This window comes from Sphaerodactylus townsendi, linkage group LG10, assembly GCF_021028975.2.
Source record: "Sphaerodactylus townsendi isolate TG3544 linkage group LG10, MPM_Stown_v2.3, whole genome shotgun sequence".
In the NCBI taxonomy this organism is placed as follows: Eukaryota; Metazoa; Chordata; class Lepidosauria; order Squamata; family Sphaerodactylidae; genus Sphaerodactylus; species Sphaerodactylus townsendi.
In genome coordinates this window covers 73,223,102-73,248,703 of record NC_059434.1, presented here as the reverse complement: position 1 = coordinate 73,248,703, position 25,602 = coordinate 73,223,102, and the positions used below count along the sequence as shown (strand labels likewise).

The 25,602-nt window shown below is 43.4% G+C and overlaps 1 protein-coding gene across 2 annotated transcripts in view; it reads left to right on the top strand.

The window, feature by feature from the left end:
- Window positions 1-23,721, top strand: part of LOC125440107 (serine-rich coiled-coil domain-containing protein 1-like) — a 129,074-nt gene extending 105,353 nt beyond the window's left edge. Inside the window, exons 1-2 of one of the 2 annotated variants that reach the window (XM_048509681.1) lie at window positions 13,147-13,211; window positions 23,206-23,721. In XM_048509681.1, coding sequence (XP_048365638.1) covers window positions 13,209-13,211; window positions 23,206-23,685 — 483 coding nt within the window. In that variant the 5' untranslated portion in view covers window positions 13,147-13,208 and the 3' untranslated portion in view covers window positions 23,686-23,721. Of the gene's footprint in view, window positions 1-13,146; window positions 13,212-23,205 lie in introns of those variants that run through there. The other variant, XM_048509680.1, reaches the window with a different exon arrangement.
- The last annotated feature ends 1,881 nt before the right edge of the window (window positions 23,722-25,602 follow it).

Sequence of the window (25,602 nt, the reverse complement as noted above, 5' to 3'; positions counted from 1 at the left end):
AAACAGGGATTTTTCTTCTTCTTCTCTGAGATATGGTCAGTAGCAACGAAACTGTAATGCAAGCCCCCTGTGAGTGTACAGTTGAGAAGCAATTAATAAATGGTAGGTTTCTGTTACAAACTGTCATAAAGCTTATTGCAGTCAACAGAAAATATGCATATCTATTTCAAGTCTGCGTACCATATGATTCAAGCACCTTTGAAATGATCACGGTAATTCAACATGAAGTGTACGAATCTTAATATAATTATACCCTTAGGAGCTAATCCTTTTATTTTTTTGCATCTCAGTCTTAAACACTTGAAAGTAAGCCCCTATTGATTTTGATGAAAATCACTTGTAAATAAGTCTGCTTAATATTATGACCTTCTTTTCCTTTACCAGAACCTAAAGGAAGCTAGAATTCAGTATGCTTTCATAAATGTTTGGGGGGGGGGGGGTGTTACGCCCGTAGCCACGGTGGTGCTAAAAGGAGCTGAGCCCCATCAGTCATTTGTCATGCCCCTCCAATCATCATGCCTCCCCAGAGACACCCCACACTTGGACATGGCCATGTCTTTCATGAACAGTTGTGACCTTCACTGAGAATGTCACAAAATTCAAAGTTTCAGCATTCCAATGGCAGAAAATGTCATCAGTGTAGCCTACTCGTATGATTCTCTTGCAATGCCAGCTATTGTCCCCAGTGCAATTGCAGAATATTCTGCCTATTTACTCTTCAACATGGAATTGCTCCAACTTTTTTCCCCTTCTTGATAAGACATATTTGATGTGCTCTGAAAGTGTGAAAGCTTTCAGACAACATCAACTTGATTAAGTTGCCCACTTGGGAAGGGGAGTTAGCAGGGGCACCAAAATGCATTTTTACTCTCAGACCACTGCCAGGAATAATAGAAGAAGAAGAAGAAGAAGAAGAAGAAGAAGAAGAAGAAGAAGAAGAAGAAGAAGAAGAAGAAGAAGAAGAAGAAGAAGAAGAGGAGGAGGAGGAGGAGGAGGAGGAGGAGGAGTTTGGATTTATACCCTACCTTTCTCTCCTGTAAGAAGACTCAAGGTGGCTTACAAGCTCATACCTCTTCCCACAACAGACACCTTGTGAGGTAGGTGGGGCTGAGAAAGTTCCAAAGAACTGTGACTAGCCCAAGGTCGCCCAGCAGGAATGTAGGAGTGCAGAAACGCATCTGGTTCACCAGATAAGCCTCCGCCACTGATGTGGAGGAGTGGGGAATCAAACCTGATTCTCCAGATTAGAATCCACCTGCTCTTAACCACTGCACCATGTTTTAGTGGCCCTTGAGAATGCCTCTGTAATTCCTGCCCTGAAGTTTAAATCTGCAATCAACTGTGTTATCTGATCCTTAGTTTCAGACGTCCTAGAAGAAAGTTAACTAAACATATGAGCTTCCCTCTGAATTTCTCCCTATGTAGTGGAAGGGACATTGCAAAAGTATTCTGAACTTAGCTAATAGCTTTAATGCAGGCTATTACAGAATTAACAGAGTAACAATTTCCTGCATCATTGGACAAGGATGAACTTTTTGGCATAGCAGCATTAACTGCGAACCTGGTGTTCCATTTCATGTTTCCTGTTGACCTGACGTAAAGTTAAAATAGTTTAATGCTGGTGGAAGAAATTGCTGTAATGCAGCGCTTACAAAAGAAATGAAGTACATTGAAATTCCACATGTGTTTAGGAACAAATGACGGTATGTGCGAAGAAGTCAGTCAGATGGTGCCAGGAGAGAAGAAAGATATCACCTAAATGAGTTAAGGGAAGAAAAATTATTGGGCTGCAGTAAGCCATCATTTAAAAGGAATAGATTTGGCGTGTATGTCTCGCGCAGTTGTAAGGCAATGGTAAAAGGAAATTATGTTTCATTTGCAGTAACTCAAAGTCAGCTTACACAGCTCAACTTTTGCAAAGGCTGTAATAAATATGCCAGATCACAATTAATCTAGCTTGCTGAGGGAAAAGAATAGTTCATTTTGGATTATTCTTTGTACTTAACACCTATGTTCTTTTGCTATATCACAAAAGAAGGTTATGATTCAATAGTGTCTCGACAAGGATACGGATCGCCAGAAATTGCTACATCTCAGTACTGCATATCAGGAACATTATCTTTCTTCCCATCCCAGGTATGAAAAAGAACTATGACATCTATGTTTAGGAAGGAGAAGGAATTCAGGCTCCGGAGCAGAACTGTGACGTCTAGTGGGAGAGCCAGCATGATGTAGTGGTTAAGGGCAGTGCGCACTAATTTGGAGAACAGGGTTTGATTCCACACTCCTCCACATGAGCACTGGATTCTTAACTGGTGAACTGGATTTGTTTCCCCACCCCTCCACATGAAGCCTGCTGGGTGACTTTGGGTTAGTCACAGTTCTTTGAAACTCTTTCAGCCTCAACTACCTCACAAGGTGTCTGTTGTGGGGAGAGGAAGGGAAAGGAGTTTGTAAGCCACCTTGAGTCTCCTAAATCCAAACTCCTCGTCCTCGTCCTCGTCCTCGTCCTCCTCCGCCACCAGCAGCACCACCACCACCACCATCTAAAGAAGCATTTCTGGAATAGGTTCAGCACTCACAGTTTACCAGCAGGATTTAGTCGGTGAGGGTATTTTTGCCTTCTCTGTCCTTTCTCTGAAGACTTGGAATACTGTACAAGAAAACCACCTGATGACCTTGTTCATTATTTATGTATTTATTCATACCAACTATATCCCATCATTCTCCCTGGTTGGGATTCCAAAATGGCTTAAATCATTCTCCTCTCCTCCATTTTATCTTCACAACAAGCTTGGTTAGGCTCAGAGTGGGTGAGCTGCCCATGGTCACCCAGCAAGCTTCCTGGGAGATATCCAGGCCCCACCTGAAGATGGCAACCTTATGTGACCTCCTGTTATCTGACTGTAATCCCAGCAATGGTCTTTCAAGGCAAGTAAGAAGCAGAGGTGATTTGCCATTGCCTTCCTCTGCAGTTTTCCTTGGTGGTTGCCCATCCAAGCATCAATCCTGCTTAGCTTCCAATATCTGATGAGATTGGACTATATCATTCCACCTTTACTCCCAATTATAGCTATTAGGGCTTTTAGTAATCCAGCTAGGAATGACTGAAACTAATTCTATTTCACAGAATTGTATTTGAGAGGAAGCAATACTGCGCAGAACTGCAAAATGAGATGTGAAACTGTGGCCCATTATACCTGGAACACCTACCTCGGGGCTCTGAGCTGAGCAGTGGGGCTGTAGTGTGGTCTCCTCACATTTATCTAATGGACGTTCACATTTGCTGCCCAGCAGACATCTGGTGCATAATGGGCCTGTGATCCACCCTGAAACTTGAGCGTGGGCACATGGTAATTATAAAAGCAAAGAAGCTTAGCATGACTGAGCTTCCCACTACATGCCTGATGGGTTCAGTGGAGGAGTGGGGGGTTTTGATTGAGTCACTGCACTGCAGACCTCCTGCCCAGTGATACAGAGAGCCTTATTGATTTTGGAGTCCCCACTCTGCCATGACAGCCTCAGGGTACTGGACTCTTTCTAGACCTGTTTGGGCTTTTGATGGACTTATTAAGGTCAGGTCTAACAGCAACCACCCTTTCCTGTTCCCTGTCCTGTTCTCACTCACCAGCCAATCTACCTTTACCTGTTCCTTCCCCACCTCAATCTTCCATCTTCAGCTTTCCCTCCTTTCCTTCCTGTGGCAGCTTCTACTGAGAAAACTATAGTCCAGCTGTGTGGTGCAAGCAGCCAGGCCATGCCAGGCCAAAATGTTCAGTAGGGAATCCTCAAGGAATTGCAGGGGTATCTCACATTCTCCTGTATCCCCTTTCCCTGTATCCTCTTTCCCTGTTCCTGGCAGCCTCATTATCCTGATCTTTCCCTGTGGGGCAGATAAAGGTGAATTCTGCACAGCAGAAATAAAATAGCTCTCTTCCCCAAAACATCTTCAAAACATTCTATTTTTCTCAACCCAGATTTTTCAAAAATTGCTAAATTAACAATCTTTCCCTGCATTTCCTGCTTGCTAAGTGAACAAAAACAGGCAGGAAACACTTTGTTTCTCCTTTCTAAACCTCTTACTTTCATTTTCGCTGGTTGCACTTGCCATTTTGTGTGCTTCAGCAGAGATTCTGCGAAAGTTGCCTGTAGAGGTTTCCTTTGCTTGCAACTCATCTGATGACCATTTCACCGTCAAAAGTTGATGAATAAAGTTTGTTTTGCTTACCGTATATATGTTGTTTTCCCTTTTTTTGCTTTCAGGGATACATCTGTGAAGCTATGTCATCACAATTAGAGAAAGTGCAATGTGTGCATATTTGTGTTGTCATAACTTCACAGACATACCCCTGAAAACAAAACAAAACAAAAAATGAAAGAAAAATGACATGCACATGAGATTGCTAGGCAAGACAAACTTAATTCATAAACTTGTTACACAGAAATTGATGTAGATGAACTGCAAGCAGAAGAAATCTCCATGGAAAATCTTCTCCAAATGTCAGAGGCATGGAGAATCTCTGCAGCAGCACACAAAATGGTGGGCACAACTGTGAAACAGACAAGAGCTCCATGCAGCAGGTGAAAAAAAAGATCTGTTTTGGCTGGCAGCACTTTTGCTTGGCTGTTTTTGGTGGCCTGTGTTTGAACTAAAAAAACCCAAATGGATCTGTTTAAAATGTCTGCAGGACGTTTTATTTCTGCTGTGTGGAAAGGACCAAAGATAGGTTGGCTGGTGGGTGGGGAGGGGGCTAGGAGAAGAAAAGGTGAGACGATATGGGGACTTTTAAGGAAGGGAAAGGGTAAATAAAGAGAGAACAGGGAATTATATGTCCCCTGCAAGTTCTTGTGGGTCCCCCATTTGTAATTACATAAAAAGAAACTCTGGCCATTTCCACGCAGGCCAAAAAAGCTGGTAAAACGACGGTAAAAATTATGGGTGGGAAGTTCTCACAACCACCGCTGCAGAAACGCCAATGCAGCAATGCAGCAATGCTCCAGTGGCCCCACAACAGTGTATTCGAAAATCGCTCAATGAGCGAGTCTTTTCAACAGTGGCGCTCTGGAGCCGGCGTCATGCGAAGGGCCTGCCAGGAATCGGTGCCACAGAGCCCACTCCCCACAATGGTGGCCCACACTGGCCAATCCTGGTGCCAAATGCTCATGGTGTCTATCCTGGGGAAAAAAGAATGCCATTTGCAAAGCACAGCCGTGTGAAGTGCCGCCATTCAGCCTATGTGCTACCTGTCCACAAAGCGCCCGCCCATGCGAACGCTCCGTTGCTGCAGCGTTGCCAATAACACCGACAGCACAATGCTGTAATTGGCAGTGCAGGAACGGCCTCTGAGAAACATTGTAGTTCTTCAGTGGATTTCCATACTTTTCACTTGAGATATGTGTTGTGAAAAATTGTTGTTTTCCCAGTAATTGGAGATGATTCAGATACATGCCTAGACTTCCCTCAAAAGATGATAAAAATGTTTTTTAAAATCTTTCTTAAGAACAGGAGCAACGTTATTAGCAGTATCTGCAGAGCCAGTCAATGAAACAGTGACAGATCATTGTCAGATATAGTACAGGAGGCATGAGCCACAGAAAAATTGAGCATAAAATAATGTATAATCTCTCCTTGGCAAGTTGGTGATACCAGTTGATTAGTTTCTTCAAGTATTTCAGTGATTCATTGTTTCTTATGACACTGGAGTGTCTTTTTAAAACACCTTTAGGTGTTTCGACATAGATGATATGGATAGTGACTCCTTTACCTGGTCTTGGAACAAGAACTTTATCTTTTGCAATAAGGAAAAAGTGGTTTTACTTACTGGAAGGTCATCTTTTTTATTCCTTTATGAGAAAAAAAGCAAGTGAATCTAAAGCTGCTCTATGCTTAAAAAAAAAATCATGTAAGCAGTGTCCCGGATCCATCCGAAATGAAGAAATCTCTCCAAAGAAATGGGCTGAGTCCTGGGTGACTCAGAGTGCCATGATAAATGTGCTTACAGGCCCTTTTGACAAGAACCTTCGTCTCTCTCTCTCCTACTCCTGACCACCCCGATGACATTATCAAGCCTTAGAAGAGATCTTCATGCTGCAACGCATCATTACTGAAAAATAGCAAACCAAGCTGCAGAGGTTTAACCCAGTAAAAGAAGGCAAAGCTTGCAATTTAGTTTTTCTTTCATATTTTGTTCACTCCTCAAAGACACATGATGTTACAAATGAACACATTCCTCTCTGGTTTGTCATTGTTTCTCTGATTATTTTAAATATAGGCATTGTGTTTGGATAGCTCAGGGTAGCCTCTTATTAGATCTGGGTCAGTTTTGGTCAGCCTTGGTCTGTGTTTGGATGGGGGACTAGCAAGGAAGACCAGAGCTGCTGCTATCCAGAGGCTGGCAATGGCAAACCACCTCTGTTTGGCTCTTGCTAAGAAAACCGTAGGGTTTTCATATGTTAGCTGCAACTTGATTGGAGATTCCTGCTCCTCATGCAGAGCTCCGAATCAGAGCAGTAATATGTGATGGTTAATGTTATTTGAAAACATATTGAGTTTCTACATCAACTATTAAATGTTGGCTGTTATACATTACTGAAACATAGTATAAGCCCCTTCTACACGGACCCAGAAACATGGGTTAAGGACACTAAAAACCCCATGGGGGGAACTTTGCACGATTCCCGCCCCTAACATGGGTCTGTCCCATGTTTCTCCCCTCAAAATGGGTTTTACAAGAATCGCGCTATCTGTGATTCTTTAATTGTAACAAGGGGATTGCTGCCCCGTGAAGTGTTTTCCTCAGTCGCACTGCCTGTTTTGTCCACTGAGACAGTCCCTGCCTCACAGCTGCATAGTCACACAGGGGCTTTCCCCACTACAGAAGGGAGCTAAGGTTGACTTGGTTCCCTTCAGTGGAGGGTGATTCCAGGCTGTCCCCACAGCAACTGAGTTGGCCCCCTGGAACCGAGCTAAGTGGGCAGGAACATCTTGGTGCCTGTTTCGCTCCTCGATCGTGATTGGTGCTTGTGTTACGGCGGGAAACGGGAACGTTCTTTTTTTTTTACAGTTTTTACAGTTTACAGTTACATGCGCTTTCTGCCAGCCACGACTCTCCCGTTCTGCGCATGCCACAAAAGCGGCTCGTGATTGGTTGAACGGATGAGATGTCGTTTCGATGCTTCCCCACTTCAAAGCTTCGAAGCAGTATTGACCTTGTTCCGGCAGAAAAGTGTAGTTCATAAATGCGACAACGATGTCGCAGTTCTGAGGAGGGGGAACTGAGACAAAACAATGTTGAGCTCGGTGGCAGTGGGGATTCACTGAGCCTGTTTTGTAACAGTCCCTGCCTCACAGCTGCATAGTCACACAGAGTCACAGGTGTCAGCATAGCTCTGAGGGTCCATGCCAGCCTGCCCGCATAGCTATGCAGCGAGGGAGGTAAGGAACAAAAAAACCTCCACACCAGACAGCAACCCGCATTGCTTCCAAGGGTTCTGGTCACTGCCTGCATGGAGGTATGTGAACAGGAAAACAGGAGAGCGGGTTACTTTAGTTTGACTGCAATCTGCTCTACCCATGCTGTGCAGAAGGGGCCATAGTAACACTCTTGGGCTACAATTTATATTTGGTTGATGGCATGAGCACAATTCCCACTTATTTGAATGGTCATGCATCACCTCTTTAAGCTTCTCTTTATCGTATTTCTAGAGAATCTAGGAGCTCATAGGCCTGGTTCATTCCCAACAGATCCATGAACATTCCACTCCATTCAGTGGTATTGGATAAAGTACATTCTGTTTACAAGTCGGCAGGGCTGTTTTTAGCTGCCAACAACTCGGTCTTGGCTTCCAAAGCACGCCTCTAGAATTACAATTATATATCTGTTTTAAACAGTAAATTGCCAACCAATGTATGTGGCACTTCCAAAATATTGTTTGGCATGGAGTCCTGGCATCCAAAATCTCTATCCTGTTAGCTGTCATTAAAAACCCTTCTTCCCCCAAATAAGAACAGAAATGTTTGCACATTTAGCCAGCGATAGTTGGGAGAAGGCCACTGATACAGGCGTGGGGTGGGGGGAATCAATTTCTTTCATTCTGAAGTTATATTAAGAAGTGGCAGCCTCACAAATGGGTAAAACATAAAAGAATATTTATTGCATCTATTGCATCCAGTGTCTGCATCGATGAGATAATACCAATATTGGTACAGGAGATGCTTCATTTCTTCCTCCTGTTCTCCTGTAACCCCAAACTCTTGATCCTTGCAATCTTTCGCTGCTTAGTAGCTACTGAAAATGGGAGAGAAAATGGAAGATGATTCGTGTCATGGTGCCAGGAAATTAATTCAAAGAAGGGAGACCTTCATGCCTGGCTAACACTGGGAATTTCTGCACAGCATTTGGCATTTGGGCATTTTGTGTTCCCCAAGCATGGAGAACACAAGCGTTGCCAGCCAAAACTGAACTTTCCCCCCACCTGCTGTATGGAGCTCTTGTCAGCTTCACAGTTGTGCCCGTCATTTTGTGTGGCTGCTGGAGAGGTTCTCTGCACCTCCGCCATTTGGTGAAGGTTTCCCATGGAGTTTTCCTATGCGTGCCGCTCATCTGCACATAATTTCTGGGTAAAAAGTGGATGAATACAGTTTGTTTTGTCTAGCAATCCCACACATGTGTCTTTCCCCCCCCTTTGTTTTGTTTTCAGGGGTATATCTGCGAAGCTACGACGACACAAACATGTGCATATCACAGCTTCTCTAATCGTGTCACCATAGCTTCGTAGACATCCCCCTCAAATCTCTTCTTCTTCAACAGGAAATAATTGCAAATAAGAAGCTGCTCGTTTTCATATCATTTCTCAATTTCACTCTCACCAAGAGATACAACTGTGGAATGCATTTAGAGGACAAACAGATAATTCAGCAGATTCAAAGAAACTTTGAAATGTGAATGGGGAGAGAGAAATAGCATTTCAAATAGCTGCCTGTTTATTCTTTAAATGAATGACTGAGAATTATTGAACGCCTATTTGCCCTTCTGTGCTAAGTCTTCTAGTTTTTAATAATGAGGTTTTTTAAAAAAAACTTTCCCTGACTGTCCAAGGCATGAGAAAAAGCAGTTTCTTACTGTCCCTGTTTCAAATATTCATCATAGAGAAGCAAAGGGAGAAGGAGAGCAAGGCTTATTTGTGTTGACATGTCGGAATGTCTCTGTGCCTTCCAGCTGAACTGAAATGCGCAGGGCTGCCACTGCTACCCCTTGGGAGGCGCCTTCCAATATCAGACATCCTTGGACTGTGGAAACTTGTCCTCAAAACTAATGAAATTATATGTAGATCAAAGAACTTCTCTTTTGTTACAAATGCAGATGGTGCCTCCAACCTGAAGGTAATCTACTGCTGATGCTCCTGCCCTCATGTTAACTTTTCTGCGCTTGATGAATGTTTTGAAAAGGACCTCTCCATAAGCCCATTTGAATAATTCTCCGTCTTGTTCCCATTGTCTGCTCATCAGGCCTTTAATGACAGTCTAAATAGGTCAGTAAGATTGTCTGTATGTCTTAATTCCATAGGCCACACACATAGAGGGGAAATGAAACTGCAGCTTCTCATATCCACTAGCTCCTGCCACACTTTTCATCTATATTTGACCAACTGTACACACAAGGCTGTCTTTGAAACAATTTGCAAAACCTGTATGAGAGCTATTGGGTGCAAGTGGTTATAATCTCACTTCTCTGTCGCCATCAAAACGTGTCTCCAGTCCTACTGGCATTAAAGACCAAATGAGCAGAGAATGGGATGAAGACAGAGCATATCTGTTTCCAGTGAGTTTCTGAATAAGTTTCGTGGAGGAGTTGCAGTGTAGGCTCTATTCCATATGACTGTGTGTGTAGGGTGTGTGTGTGTGTGTGTGTCATCAAGTCGCAGCTGACTTAGGGCAGGCCTTTAGGGTTTTCAAAGCAAGAAAAGTTTGGAGGTGGTTTGCCATTGCCTGCCCCCACATGGGCTGAGGAAGTTCTGAGAGAACTGTGACTGGCCCAAGGTCACCCAATGGGTTTCATGAGGAAGAGGGGGAATTGGAACACGGTTCTCTGTTCATAACCACTGTCCCACCCTGGCTCTGTCCACATGACTGGGAACCTGAAAATGCAGGGTTCGAGATCATGTAATAGATGCTTGGGTATGCATTTCATACACATATCACATTGTTCAATTTATGTTGCATGCACCTTCCTTGACAGTGGGAGAAGAAATAACAGCAGTGAGCTGGTATATTTCTGGTTTACCCACCACACACACACTGACTATACTGTTATCATAATATGCATGACTCTATCACTCCCCAACAGTCTTTGCTGCTTGCTCTGCTACTTTTCTCAAATGTTACTCTGCCAGAACTGATTTTTGGGGTTAGTTTTTTTCTCTTCTTAGCTCTTTTAAATATTGTTGTCTCCTGTTTGCGGCGATGTTGCTCTTTGTTTTGCTCAGGTTCAGAATTTTGAAGTGTTTTTCATTTTCAGTTGCTTACTATATCTAGATTTTTTTTCATTTTTTTATTTTCAGTTTGTTTTCTGTTTTTCCTGCATTGATCATTGTAACATTCTCTTTTATGGTCCTCCCACTTCTCCCCTTAGGCCCCTGCCACACATTTGATATATATTTTTTTACTTGACACCTAGATAATATTACTGTGCTGTCTCTCAACTTCTCTCTTCCCATCTTAAATCTAAGCTTCTGGGGTGTACAAATGCCACTTGTTCTGTTTCATACTTGTTACATAATTTTGCTATGGAGCAGCTGTTGAGATTTCAAAGTACTTGGGTTGCTTGTACTGCCTGCTGTGTACTTGATTCTGCGCCCCAGAAGACATTTTCAGTTGTACATCTGTAAAATGAACAGTCTCTGGTGCTTGCTGTTCCAAACCAATCCTGTCAAAGGCTGCAAATAACTTGCTACCATTTAGGAAGAAGAGCTGGTTTTTATATCCTGCTTTTCTTTAAGGAGACTCAGGGTGGCTTCCAATCACCTTACCTCCCCCCCGAACAGACACCTGGTGAGGTAGGTGGGGCTGAGAGAATTCAGAGAGAACTGTGACTAGCCCAAGGTCATTCAGGAGGCTTCATGTGGAGTAGCGGGGAAAACAAACCCAGTTAAATGTATTGTCGAAGGCTTTCACGGCCGGATTCAACTGGTTAACCCAGTTAGAGTCTGCTGCTCATGTGGAGGAGTGGGGGATCAAATTCAGATTAGAGTCCACCAGTTTTAACCACTACACCATACAATAGATATATATTCTGCACAGTTACATGTAGTCTTTCTCCAGAACATAGGTGTCAAACTCGCGGCCCTCCAGATGTTATGGACTACAGTTCCCATCACCCCCTGCCAGCATGATGCTGGCATGGGGATGATGGGAACTGTAGTCCATAACATCTGGAGGGGCGCGAGTTTGACACCTGTTCTCCAGAAGATCTTTGAGATGTTGCCGTAGTTTGCTCCATAGACTCATTTTAGCTATCATATCATATATATCCCACACCTCCTCTGAGGGGCCAAGGGTTGCATGCCTTATATTCTGTTTTATGGTAGTTTAGATTCAGATCTAGTAGACTGGCTGAAGGTGAGCTTCAAGACTGAACAGAAAATGAATCTAGATCTCTGTGATCCTAGTCCATGACTCTAATCTGTGTTTCATGTCTTGCAAAAACCATCTAGAACCGTGGTGGCAAACTTTTGGCACTCCAGATGTTATGGACTACAATTCCCATCAGCCCCTGCCAGCATGGCCAATTGGCCATACTGGCAGGGGCTGATGGGAATTGTAGTCCATAACATCTGGAGTGCCAAAGGTTCGCCACCACTGATCTAGAATCAGCTCAAGAGTTTATACAATTTAGTTACTTCAAACTGCATCTTTATTCAGGCCACTGATCAATTGTGCTTCAAACAAACAAGCTAAGAGGCCTCTGGCAACTCCCCTTGATATCAGCGACCCAATTGCACAGTTATGGCACTTAATAATGTGCACTGAGTGCTTTTTTCATACACACTTGGCACCTGAAAAATACTCATGTCACTGTTCAAGGCAATCTATCAGCAGAACCAGAGAAGAAATAATGGCTGAGCCCTTGAGCTTTCCTTGCATTAAGACAGTCACAACCCTTTCTGTTTGGGAGAATAATCGTTGTTATTTCCATTCCTTGAATTTGACACATTTGGGCTTAAGGTCCAGGTGATAGTTTCATAAATATTTTGATATACTTGGATCATTTTTGGGAAACTTATGACAGGTTTTATAAGTTAAGACAGTTCCATGATGGGAATGAATTTTGGTCTTTCGCTGAAAGTTAAAAAAAAGGAATTTTCTTATTTTATCTCCATGTAACCCTCCCTTTATAGTTAGTCATATATAAAAAGCAACTGAGAATCTGTCTCTTCTGTTCTATTCTGCTAATATGTATGTACACCCAAGAAAAACTGGTAAATTTGGCACTATTTGTTTACATGAATTTTGAGAAAATTTCATATTGGGAGGCAAGGGTCCAAGTGACAACTTCATTTTGCTGATGAGGTTTCATGTACCTTTTATGTTAGCCTTCCACCAATGCTATCCCTTCCTGTTGCTGATTTCCCTGCACACATACTTTCCCAAACTTACCAATTTATGAGGGAAGGAGTGAATGAAACTATCTGCAGAAAAAGTCTAATGAAAGCCAAGACCTCAACCTAGTCTCCTGTAGCTCCTTGTCAATTTTTCAGCATGTTCTAAATCTCCACTAATAATTGCTAGAAAATACGTTCATTAGGACAAAGAAACTACTGATTTGAGAATTCCCTTCACCCCAACTAGCTTAGCAACCTTCATTGCATACAGAAGCCGTGGGAATGTAAGATGACTCTTTAGTTGTTGTGGGTTTTCCAGGCTGTGTGGCCATGGCCTGGTAGTTTTTGCTCCTAATGTTTTGCCCGCATCTGTGGCTGCCAGCCATAGATACAGGCAAAAAGTTAACAGCCCAAACTATTAGATTACAGTCACACAGCTGGAAAAGACACAACAGCCAGTTGATTTCAGGTGTGAAAGCCTTCAACAGTACAATGAGTCCTTGACTTTCTTGTTCTTTTCTATAGCTTGGTTTCCTCCCACTGAAAGTGTTTGACGGCAGCTTGATAGCCCAGCCTAGCTCAAACTTGTCTGAGCTTGGAAGCTAAGCATGGTAAGCCACAGTTACTACTTTTGTGGGAGATCACTGTGGAACACTAGGTTGTGATGTAGAGGAAGGCAATGGCAAACCATCTCTGCTCATATCTTGCCTTGAAAACTCCACGGTCCTGGAGTCACAATGAGTTAGGTGCAACTTATGAGTTAGGTGCCCCGCTTCTTGCCCTTTTCACTGATTGTGCACCTGACCATCTGCCAGCCCCCTCCCAGAATTTGACCACTCCCAGATTTTGACCACTGGGGTGTGATGCCAGACGCCCCTATTATTAATTATTAACTATTTATTGTAGGATGCTGCTTCTATAGTTTTAAGGTGTTGTATTTTTAACTGGGGTTATTCAATTTGTTTTATTATGGTTGTCGTTGTTTTGTTGTATACCGCCCTGAGCCCTTCGGGGGTAGGGCAGTTTATCAAATTGAATAAACAACAGCAACAACAACAACAACTTTACAGCACACAATTATTAAATGGATGCGAGGGGTGGGCAAGAAAATCGGCCTCTGTGTTTCAGCGCCCACTAGTAAAAGTGGACAAAATATTCCAACATGGATCTTTCTGAGCTTGAACAACAACCCAACTTGAGTTCTGTAAAGAAAACTTGGAAGGACTGAATCAATCATGAACTGAGATTGAAGAATTTCACCTATCCCTAATGATAGAGAATAAAATTAATTTTAAGTTGCTTTTAACAGTCATACCTACCTGGGAGCCAAGGAATTTGTAATTCTGTAACTAGGTTTTTGAACAGAATTCTCTGCCCTCTCCAAAATTACCTACAAGTGATGTTTTAATCTTTAATCAGTCAGCCCATCTTCACTTTGCATCACTGATGTATAGTAGCCGTAGATGCCCACACGTGCGTCATTTCTGAGAGTCTGGCCCACAGCTCAGTGATCTACACAGGACTGAATTTAAATCCAAATACTTTAGAATCACTCAGTTGTGGACTGGAGTGGTGCTTGGGAGTTTGAGACTGAAGTTCATCATGAACTCCAGCCATGCAGCGCAAGAGAACTATTGCCTTTAATGCACATTATTCAGCATAAGTGGGTTGTGGGTCATGTCTTTAGGCTCTTAATAGGGGTCACATTCTTGTCCCTGCTATTTCCTGAGTAAAAGCCATTTTAAAAGCTTCCCTGGCTTTATCCATCCATCTCTGCATAATGCAGAGGACCGTGTTGTTTACTAAGGATATGTGGCAACTGCCAGACAGAAGCTTAGGAAATAGAGGGCATAACACTGTAATTCAAGTGCTACAATCAATCTTTTTCTGAATGGCTGTATTATATGCTTGTCTGATGAATGTCGCAGGAAGTAATTGTATCTAACCAGCCATCAATGTGTGTGGACTTTAGCACATTTCCCTTTCCCCAGTAGTCCCTTCGAAATGTGAAACCCATGGTTTATTGGAATTATGGTCAGTTCATGAAATTAGAATTCGCCTTTAGTTCAGATCCTGGTTTGATTCCCCAAATGTTGGTTTCTTTGTCTTTGCTGTTTTCTCTGCCTCCCCCTCAGAGAGCTGGATGGTATTTTGGCTTGCATTGTGGAAGAGAAGCACTGAGGAACAAGCCAGAATTGAACCTGGGGTTCTTTGTTCAAATGTAATACAAAGCAGTAGTTAAACCAACCGTACTTAATAAACCAAAGTTGACCTACGGTTTCAAATCTTTGGTTTGACAGGCCCTAACTAATAATAGTTTTAGGAAGATAGCCATGTTGGTCTGCAGTAGAAGAGCTAGATTTTAGTCCTGTAGCTCCTCAGAGACTAATAAGAGTTCTGCAGTACAGCTTTCAAGAGTTGAAGCTCCCTTTATCAGATACAAGTAGGAATGGAGATCCCTCAGCCCTTATATCCCAGTTAAAAGTTGGGAGGGTACTGCAAAGAAGTCAGGATGTAGAGGTACAATGCAAAATGTAATCAGCTAGATTGGAGCAGGGATGAAATGCTAGGAGCCAAAAATAATAGTACCTGTAATGAGATAAGAATGCTATGTCCCTATTCTGCTATATTGTCCATCCCTGAGGTGTAATATCTAATGTTTTGCACTTGGCAAGAAAGAGCTGGCCCTGACTTAGATGTCCCAGGCTACACTAGTCTTGTCAGAGCTTAGAAACTTAGTAGGGTTGGCCCTAGTTAATATTTAGACGGAACCACCAAGGAAGTCCAGGCAGGCAAACCACCTCTGTAAGTCTCTTACCTTGAATGCCTCCTGCTGCCCCGTGTGCCATCTGGGCTTACCATCTGCGGTGGTTACTGATCCCCTTCCAAGGGGGTTTGGAGTAGGGGGTTGGGGCTCAGACACCACCTCTAACTAATGGGCTTACACGAGTTATGATGCTGCTACTGATTTTAAATGGATTTTAATGCACTTTTTTGATTTATATTGTTTATACTGTTATATTCTGTTTTATCACTGTTGTTGATTTTATTGTACACCATTTTATTGTACACCTGAGTCCTTTGGGGGTAGGGCAGTCTATTAAAGTTAATAAATAATAATAAAAATAAATAATAAATAAAAACCCTACCATATCAGCTTCCACCACGCAAAAATGTGTATCTGATGAAGGGATCTTTTACTCCCCAAAGCTTATACCCTAAGTTGCTACTGGCACTAGCTGCAGTAAGTTGAATTAAATCCTTATTTTGAGTCAACTGATCCAAACTCTCCAAAAGTCAGTGGAAATGTTCTACAAAAGCATCTTATTTTATTAGTGTAAAGACAAGTTAGTTATATTACATATTGACCTGTTCTAGTCATACAGTTGTATTTTCTTTTTAAGCTGTAGGCAAGTCCACGCAACACGATCAGAGAATAACTTGTAAAGTTTGGTTGTTAAGCCAGCCCCTCCAGGTGGTGTTTCTTTATTTAATGACTTAATAGCCTATTTGTTTCTTCAAAGAAGACAAGCACCTTTGTGTCATGTTACTCTGTGTTCATTAACTTTGACAAAGTAATTCTTCTGCAAAAGTTGCAAGGTGGACCCGATCATTGTAAAGATGAAGATTTCAGTCAGGTACACAGATAATGCCGTAAAACCAGTCCGGGATTCATTGGCTTCTTCTATTGAGTTGTAAATTGTGTTTACTTGGTTGGTATTATTAAACTAGGTATCCATTCCCCTTCTGCACTGAAGTGTCTTGGCAACAGCTTGTGTGCTCTTTCAACTGGTACATAACACGATTGTTTAAGATGGAAAGACCAGATTCAGCTTCCATGTTAAACAGATGGGTTATTAGTGTGGGCTAATTCACATAATAAATCGTTGATACGTAAGCAAGAGGATGGCAGATGCTGGTACAGGTTGACTTGACATGTCACTGCTTTGATATCTTTAAATAATGATGTGCCTGCTTTTGATTGGAAGACATCTCTAAGGTGGACAGCAAGCTAATTAAGACAATATCCAAAACCAAAAATAAAATGTAAAAAAATAAATTAGGTGAAGAGAGTCAAAAATCAAAGCGACGAAAACCAAAGCAACAAAATCAAGTATCTCAGCACAACAAAAGTAGTGGTCCTTGAAGGCTTTTTATGAAGATGCTTTTGCTGCTTACTGAAAAGTAGCAGTGATGAGGATGGATTAACTGCCTCTGAGAGTGGTTCTGGTGAAGGGAATTCTGCTGGTAGATGAAGGGAATGCTGTGGATGTAGCATGTCTTGATTTAGTAAAGCTTTTGACAAGGTGCCCCATAATATTCTTTCAAGTTAGCTAGTGAAATGTGGACTAGGACAATGCTACTATTAGGTGGATTTCTAATTGGTTGACTGACTGAACTCAAAAGGTGCTCAACCCAACACATGCCAGCTGGGTGACCTTTGGCTAGTCACAGTTCTTCAGAATTCTCTCAGGCCCACCCACATCACAGGGTGTTTGTTGTGGGGGTGGGAGAGATTTTAAGCCCCTTTGAGTCTCCTTACAGGAGAGAAAGGGGAGATATAAACCCAAACTACTCCTCATCCTCCTCGTCATCCTCGTCGTCCTCGTCGTCGTCCTCGTCGTCGTCGTCATCGTCGTCCTCCTCCTCCTCCTCCCCCCCCAAAAAAAAAAACTGTGCCGATCCTGCTTCCATGCAAACACCGCAGGAGGCAAACTGGTTTATTTTTCCCGCCTTGCCGGCTGGAGCCAATCAGAATGGCGGAAAAATGGGACAGTCATGCGTGGCAATGTCGGTGAGAAAAAATGAAAGTAAACCAGGGGCCTTGCGCAATCACCTGGAGTTCTTCCTCCCAGCCTGAACTCTAGGAGGAACTGAGAATGAAACATCCCAGTATGTATAATCCCGCTTTTTCCCTGGGATATTTTGGCTGTGGGTAAAACGCCTACATCTGTAACAACTCATGAACAAGAAAGAAGAGGAAGAGCTTAGCTTATACCCTGCTTTTCTCAACTGCAAGGAGCGTCAAAGCAGCTTACAAAATCCTTCCCTTCCTCTCCCCACAACAGACACATTGTGAGTTAGGTAGGGCTGAGAGAGATCTGAGAGAACTGTGACTAGCCCAAGGTCACCCAGCAGGCTTCGTGTGGAGGAGTGGGGAAACAAACCTGGTCCAGTAGATTCGAGTCTGCGGTCATTAACCATTACACCTTGCTGGCACTCTGGGCCGTGCACCATTTGATTCCCAAAGGGATCATCTCTCTGGGCCTACTGCTACCCTTTTCCAAGGGTAGATATACTGCAGCATATACACAGCAGATGACTACCTGAAGTGGCATATTTTCAGACTTGCTCTGAAATATTTAAAAAGAAAAGAGGAAGAGGAACATGCTTTGTATCTCACTTGGGTAATCCCAAATGGAAAATCTGTGAATGATTCAAGACACTGTGTCTTGATGTGCAACGATCCGCATTCAGCCCACCATTGCCTCAAGGACCATTCTAGCAAAAGATGCCTGTTTAGTTAGGTCAGTCCTTGTATGGAACCCATTCTGAGGCCGCCTGTTTCATGGGCTTTTTCCATGGCTCCTCCAATATTATGGAATTGCCTCCCGGATCTATGCGTCTCTTGCAAATTTGCAAGGAAGGAATGTAAAACAGAACACATCAGAAGTGTCTTTTGCTCATTGAGATGATTTGCGAGTGCCTTGAATTTTAAAGCTTCCCTCCCCCACACAAAGATAGTTTTAATGCCTTTCTTTTTTAGAACTGTATTTTGGGTGATCTTTTTATTGTTTTTTAAACATTGGGTTCCAGTTATCCACCTTTATAAAGGTTTGAAATAAATATATAAATACATTGCCTTTTTTGGAAAGATGCCTGAAAACAAAATTTTAATGAAGACTAAAATATGAGGTGCAAACTGCACATTTCCCCCACTATCAAGCAAAACAACTGAAGCAGATAAAAGACTATTTCATACTTATCACTGCTGACATAATGATAGAATTAGGGCTTTGAAAGAAGGATGTGCCGAACACATCCCACAAGAAATTTCACAAGTCTTGACAAATTTCTTTATTTTTTTCCCCTCCATTGGAATTGTTCAGCTATTTCGACCAAGGAAAAAAATCTCAAAATCAGCTATGAATGTCCATATTAGTAAAACTTGTATTGCATGACATTTTAGCAGGGCAGCCAGTTCCAGGTTGGGCAGTACCTGAAGATTTTGGAGGTGGAGCCTGAAAAGAGTGGGGTTTGGGGATGGGACAGATGTCAATGGGCTATAATGCTATAGAGTCTGCCTTCCAAATCTGCCATTTTCTCCAGGGCCCTTTCCCCACTTACCTTAAGCCCGGCGCTACTCTCCTCAAGTAGAGCGGGGTCCAGCTGCACTCCCCACTTCAGGGGCGGCGAGAATGCAGTCGCCCCGACGCTGCCTCTCTCGCGCCCCCTCAGCGTGCGGCATCCCTGGTGCTGGAGAAAACGGCGCCTTTTGATGACCTCGCACAAAGCGTGGGGTCGTGGGAAAGCCGGGGCGCGCACCAGAAATGACTCGCGCAGCGAGTGGAGCGCAGCAACGGTGGTGGAGGGAAAAGTGGGGAAAGGCCCCAGGTGAACCGATCTTTGTTTCCTGGAAATAAATTGGAATAGCAGCAGATCACCAGTCACCACTTGGAGATTGGCAACCCTCTATTCTGCATTGGTCAGGCTTTACCTGGAATACTGTGTCCAGTTCTGGGTACCCCAATTCTAGAAGGCTATTGAGAAGCTGAAATGGGTCCAGAGAAGGCTATTGAGAAGCTGAAATGGGTCCAGAGTAAAGGGTCTGGATTCCATGTTTTGTGGAATCACAGGAAACATGCATAGCTTAGGGAGCTATGTATGTTTAGTTTGGAGAAGAAAAAGTTAAGGGGTGACTGGTGACATGATAGCCATGTTTAAATATTTGATGGGGTGTCATGTTGAAAATGGAGCAAGCTTGTTTTCTGCTGCTCCAGAGACTAGGAGTAATGGATTCAAAGTATAGGAAAAGAGATTTCACCCAAATGTTAGGAAGAACTTCCTGAAGGTAAGGGCTGTTTGACAGTGGGATACACTGCCCCAGAGTGTGGTGAGGTCTCCTTCTTTGGAGGTTTTTAAGCAGAGGCTGGATGGCCATCTGTCAGGATTGCTTTGATTGTGTCTTCCTCCATGGCAGGGGTTGGATTTGATGGCCCTTGTGGTCTCTTCCAACTCTACGATTCTATCATTCTAACCCTACATTTTAGGGACGTGCTAGCACATTTATGAAATGTTATTATTTCTTATATCAGGTCCAGAATTGCAACATTCTTTATTTTGGGACTCTTTAGGATCCCCTATGAAGTTTGCACAATCAGAAATAAAGGTGAAAGGGTTCAAAAAGATCTAAAAGGCTGTGAACTATGAGTTGGGAAATTTCTGGAGATTCAAAGGTAAAGCTTGGTGAGGGAGGGGTTTGGGGAGGAGCCTCAACAGAGGACAATCCCATAGATTCCACCTCCCAAAGCAACCATTTTCTCCTGGGGGAATTAATCTCTATATACTGGAGATTACCTGTAATTCCAGTAGATCTCCAGGCTCCACTTGGATGTTGGTATCACCTTACAGAAGAACATAAGAACGAGCCTGCTGGATCAGGCCAGAGTCCATCTAGTCCAGCACTCTGCTACTCGCAGTGGCCCACCAGGTGCCTTTGGGAGCTCACGTGCAGGAGGTGAAAGCAATGGCCTTCTGCTGCTGCTGCTCCTGAGCACCTGGTCTGCTAAGGCATTTGCAATCTCAGATCAAAGAGGATCAAGATTGGTAGCCATAAATCGACTTCTCCTCCATAAATCTGTCCAAGCCCTTTTTAAAGCTAATGCTATTAAAGGCATATTGCAGTTTCCTCTTCAAGCCTGGAATAATGAAGGTTCCAAGCTGGGACAAAGATTTTCAAAAGGTAGATGAAAATACCTTTAAAGGACCATATACAGTAAAATCTATTACAGCTGGTATCTCATTCACTAACTGGAGCTTTGGAAGTGTAATTTTACTAATGACTAACAGGAGAAAGAAACATAAAATGTGCTAATTGCAGTGTGAGTTATAGTATACCTTTTAGAAACTTCCCTTGAAAATTTGCATGGTCTACATTTGTAGAAGGCAGCAGATTTATGTCTCTTTGTGTCACTTTTTTCTTTCAGCCTTTCTTGCCTGCATATTTTAGAAGAGTCACATCAACAAAATTAGATTTGTACATATGAGAACTGTATTTGTGCATTGTGATGCATCTTTCAAACAGGAGGCACATTTCCCCATTTCAGATTTGGCCTTCCTGCTATGAATTTTCCGCTACAGAGCAGGCATATCATGTGTTGCCGGAGCATTTTCATTGCAGTTAGGAGAATAAATGCCTGAGACTTGTGAACTACTTTGTGCTTTATCTACATGAGAGCATCCTCCTGGTTTTATATCAGTGCAGCTATTTCCCTGTGGCTGAATTTTATATCATCTGTACAATGCAGTGAAATGAGTGGGATGATTTACATGATTTCTTCTCCTGCTAAGGTTGCCAGTCTCCTGGTTGTGACATGAGAGGGAGAGAAATGAGAGAATAGATTCCTTTTTGCCCTCCCCCCAAGAAGTGACGAGAACTGTCAAAGTCAACTTGATGCAGAACATTTCTAACAGCCTTCTTCATAAGCTGACTACATCCAGCAAATCACGCTGAATTAAAACTGTTTGTTCTTTGTAGAAAATGTTTGCAAATGCTGTGTGAAGTTCATGTTCAAAACATGTCACCATTGTTCTCCATAAATTCCCAGAGTTTGCCTTTGTCGTATTTCCATCCTTCAAAAGAATTTCCAAGTTATTATAACTAATACTCAATTCTTCCTCCACCCCTCTTTTAAACAATGGGGCATTCCGCACAACACAAATAAGATGTCCTGAGGATGCTATAGAAGGCGTCTTGGGGAGGAAGTCTGACCAGCTTTTTTCCCAACATGTCCCCAGGACACTTTATTTCAGCTCAGGGCATCTTTTTTTTTAAGTCACTAAAAGGTGGACTTCCCCTCCCCCCCGGGAATTGTCTTTAAAATGTCTTCTGCTTGTGCAAACACAAACAGGCAGGAGACACTTTGGTTTCCCCTCCTTCCATTCCCCTTCCCCCATCAGAGCGCTTACTTTCATTTTCGCAGCAGCTTGCCCCAGCCATTTTCTGAAACTTGAGTCCCCATTGGGCATTTCCCCACTCTCCCCTATCTCCCCTATGCCGCACGCTGCTCTCAGCACGCAGCATCCCTGGTGCACACCCAGGTGTCCCCACGACCCCACGCTCTGCGCGGGGTCATCAAAAGGCGCCCTTTGCAAGAGCGCCAGGGATGCCGCGCACCGAGGGGGCGCGACAGCGGCAGCGTCGGGGCGGCTGCGCTGTCACCGCCCCTCTCGTGGGGAGTGCCGGGGGACCCCGTGCTACTCTCCTCAAGTAGCGCGGGGCTTAAGGTAAGTGGGGAAAGGCCCATTGCTTCCATTTGCTGCCTTTGTTTCCCATGGAGGTTTCCTCTACTTGCAGCCCATCCGATTGCTATTTCCTTGTAAAACATTCATGAATAACGTTTGTTTTCCCTGGCAGTCCCATGCATATGCCGTCCCCCCCCCCACACACACACACACCCTTTTTTATGTTGTTTAGAGGGAGCTGTATTGATAGTTACAATGACATGGATAGGATAATTTCAGCTGCTTTGAGGACTGGTCTACCTCCCATTGAGAAGTGTTGGGTAGACCTGTCCTTCACAGAAAGTGACTGTCCACAGAGGACAGGTCTACCCAATGCTTCTCAATGGCAGGTAGAGCTATTTTAGTGGTGGCGAACCTATGGCACTCCAGATGTTCATGGACTACAATTCCCATCAACCCCGCCAGCATGGTAGTCCATGAACATCTGGAGTGCCATAGGTTCGCCACCACAGACCTATTTTCCGAGGTGTTGTGATTCTCTTATCCATGTCATTGTAGATACGAATACTGCTCCCTCTAAACAAAACAAAAAAAGGGGAGGGGAAATGATGTGTTCAGGATTGCCAGAGAAAACAAACTTTATTCATGAACGTTTCACAAGAAAATAGCAATCGGATGAGCTGTAAACAGAGGATACCTCTGTGGGAAACAAGTGCAGCCAATGGCAGCAGCAGAGACTCCCAAGCTGTAGAAAATGGTCAGCTCAAGTGGCTGCGAAAATGAAAGCAAGGGCTGTAATGGGGAGGGTGTGTGGAAGGCAGGAAAAATAAAAAATCTGCTATGCAGAACGAAAAGGTCAAGAGGTTCTTTTTAAAACGTCCTAAGGATGTCTTATTTGTGCTGTGCAGAATGGACCAATGATTAGCGTTTTCCTTTCTGCGCTTCTAACAGCTATTGATCTCTTTCAGGTGTTTTGGTATTTGTCTCTATTTTAATCAACAGGGAAACACCTAGCCTGTTCCATAGCTGCCAGTGACACTGGAAACATTATGCGTGCGTTCTCCGAGCTGCCTCGCTGTTAACTTGTTCTGTTCCTAATGCTTCATTCTCACCCCTTTCTGTTTGTTTTTTTTTGCACAGGCTACATTCCTAAACAAAATGGTGAGCCAAACTCTCAACACAAAGGACAGAAAGTCAGCACATACACCCACCGAGGACCATTTTAGATACCTGTCAAGCAACCAGGCAAACTCCTACGAAAGCAAAAGCTGCCAGCTGTCGAGCGGGTACCTCAGCAGCCTCCTGAAAGAGAAAGATATAGTGGAAGTTATCAAGCACACGAGAGACACTTACGAGAGCCTCTCTTCAGAGGTCAGCCAGAACGGCCTCGTTGGAGAAACGCAATGCAAACCGACTGCCACAGCCGATAACGTCCCTGTTTTTGCCGGGGCTCTGAAGGATCATGCTGCTAGTCCTCGACAACATTCTACTTTCATAGGAAGACTGGGACAGCCCCCCAGAGGACCAATCTCTTTACACATGTACAGCAGGAAAAATGTTTTCCTTCACCACAATCTACACACATCCGAGCTCCAGACTTTAGGCCAACAAGATGGGTAAATGGAGGAAGCCTGTTTTTATGGCAGACCACACTCTTCACTTGGTGTAAGGGGGCACAATGGATTCCTAAAGTTCTCCTCAGCTGCTACATATGATTTGTTTAAAATTTATGATTGTTGTCCTAGGGTTGCCGGCTCCAGGTTTAGAAGTTCCTGGAGATTTGGGGGTGGAGCCTGGGGAGGAAAGGGACCTCCTCCATGGGATATGATGTCATTGAATCCATCCTTTAAAGCACCATTTGACCCAGGAGAATTATGTAAACTAGAGATCTCCAGGCCCCACTTGGAAGTTGGCAACTCTGATCTGTCTATGAAATCTGAAAGTTCCCTGTAAAGGAAGGAGTGGGGGAGGGGGAGGGGAAGGGGAGCTAGCATGTTGACTTAAACGCGTAGTTGAACTTTCTGTCTTGCAGAAATCGTGTGAAATTCTGGATTTAGGGAAGTCAAAGCGACAAAGCTTTATTGACTTCATGGTGGATGGGACCATCTTGATGGTATCTAAAATCCAAAAGAGGCCCGGTTTCTTTCTTTTCTTTCTTCTACCATCAATAGCTCGCTTATCTGAGACTTCAGAAGATGGTAATCAAATAACAATCTGTTCTTTGAATAATGTTACTGTGAAAGTAGATGTGAGGAATGAATAGAGAATTAGTTAAAAAGAAATGTCCTCCCAGTGGGTACAAATCGGGGGTGAGAAGGTGACAGTGGTCTTTGGGGTTTTTGGTTTAGGTTTTGTACAGTGAAATGTGCTCACTCATCTACTGCCAGCCCTTCTCTTGTTGTGCTCATTTACTCAATCCATCATCAGGGTGAGGGCCCAAAGAATTGCTTGCTGACCCTTACTAAGGTTCATCCAGTTCAGTTTCTCATAAAAAAAACCTCTGGATAGTCACAAGCAGGTCATAAGAACCATAGCTTCATACTGTTGTTGATTCCAAGGATCTGATATCTGGAGATATACTGTCTCAGTACATCTGTACTGCTTAGCTTTAATGACTAATAGCTAAATGGCCTTTGATTTTACCCCAGACTTCTAATTCTTTTTGCTCCATTTGGACGTATCAAACTGTCAAGATGTCGCATTACCTTACCAATCATAGACCTTCCACAGCATAACGTGACCCGTCTGAACCACACGCCTCACTGCATAATATCACAGCATGAAAACTGAAGTAATCCTTTCTGAGCATAAAATCCCTCATCGGCTGATATCCACATTACTTTTATGTAAACAGCTTTGTTGTATTCTGCTGATCAAGTTACTTTCTCAATGACCTTGCCTTGGGTATTGCCATTCCCTTGCCAGGTGATTTAAATTGGAACCTCCCTTCACTAGCAGCCATATTAGGACTGATAATTGTAGACAAAGTATTTATGAGAACAGTGTTACTGGAATTGATCCCTAGTCCTTCTAGCTCAGTATTGGTTCCTCTGACTTGCTCCATACTTGCAGATAGAGAATGGCTAGCCCTGTACTTGCCTTCTGAGGTTCTTTAGCTGGAGATGGCAGGGACAGAAACTGGACCTTCTGTGTACAAAGCATGTGCTCTACCATTGCCCCACAGACCCTCCCATAAGGCATCCATGCCAGAACACAAGTGTCTGCAGTAAAATGTACTGACTTAGTCAGGTGTAACACTGTAAGCCATGACATTCCTGGACAGATGTAAAACTTTCAATGATACCACATCAATACTATAGACCAGGGGTGTCCAATTTTGGCTCTCCAGAATTGGAGTTCATGGACTATGATTCCCATTAGTCCCTGTCTAGGGGCGGCCAACCTATGGTGCTCCAGATGTTCATGGACTACAGTCCACATCAGCCCCTGCCAGCATGGCCAATTGGCCATACTGGCAGGGTCTGATGGGAATTGTTGTCCATGAACATTTGGAGCACCGTAGGTTGGCCACCTCTG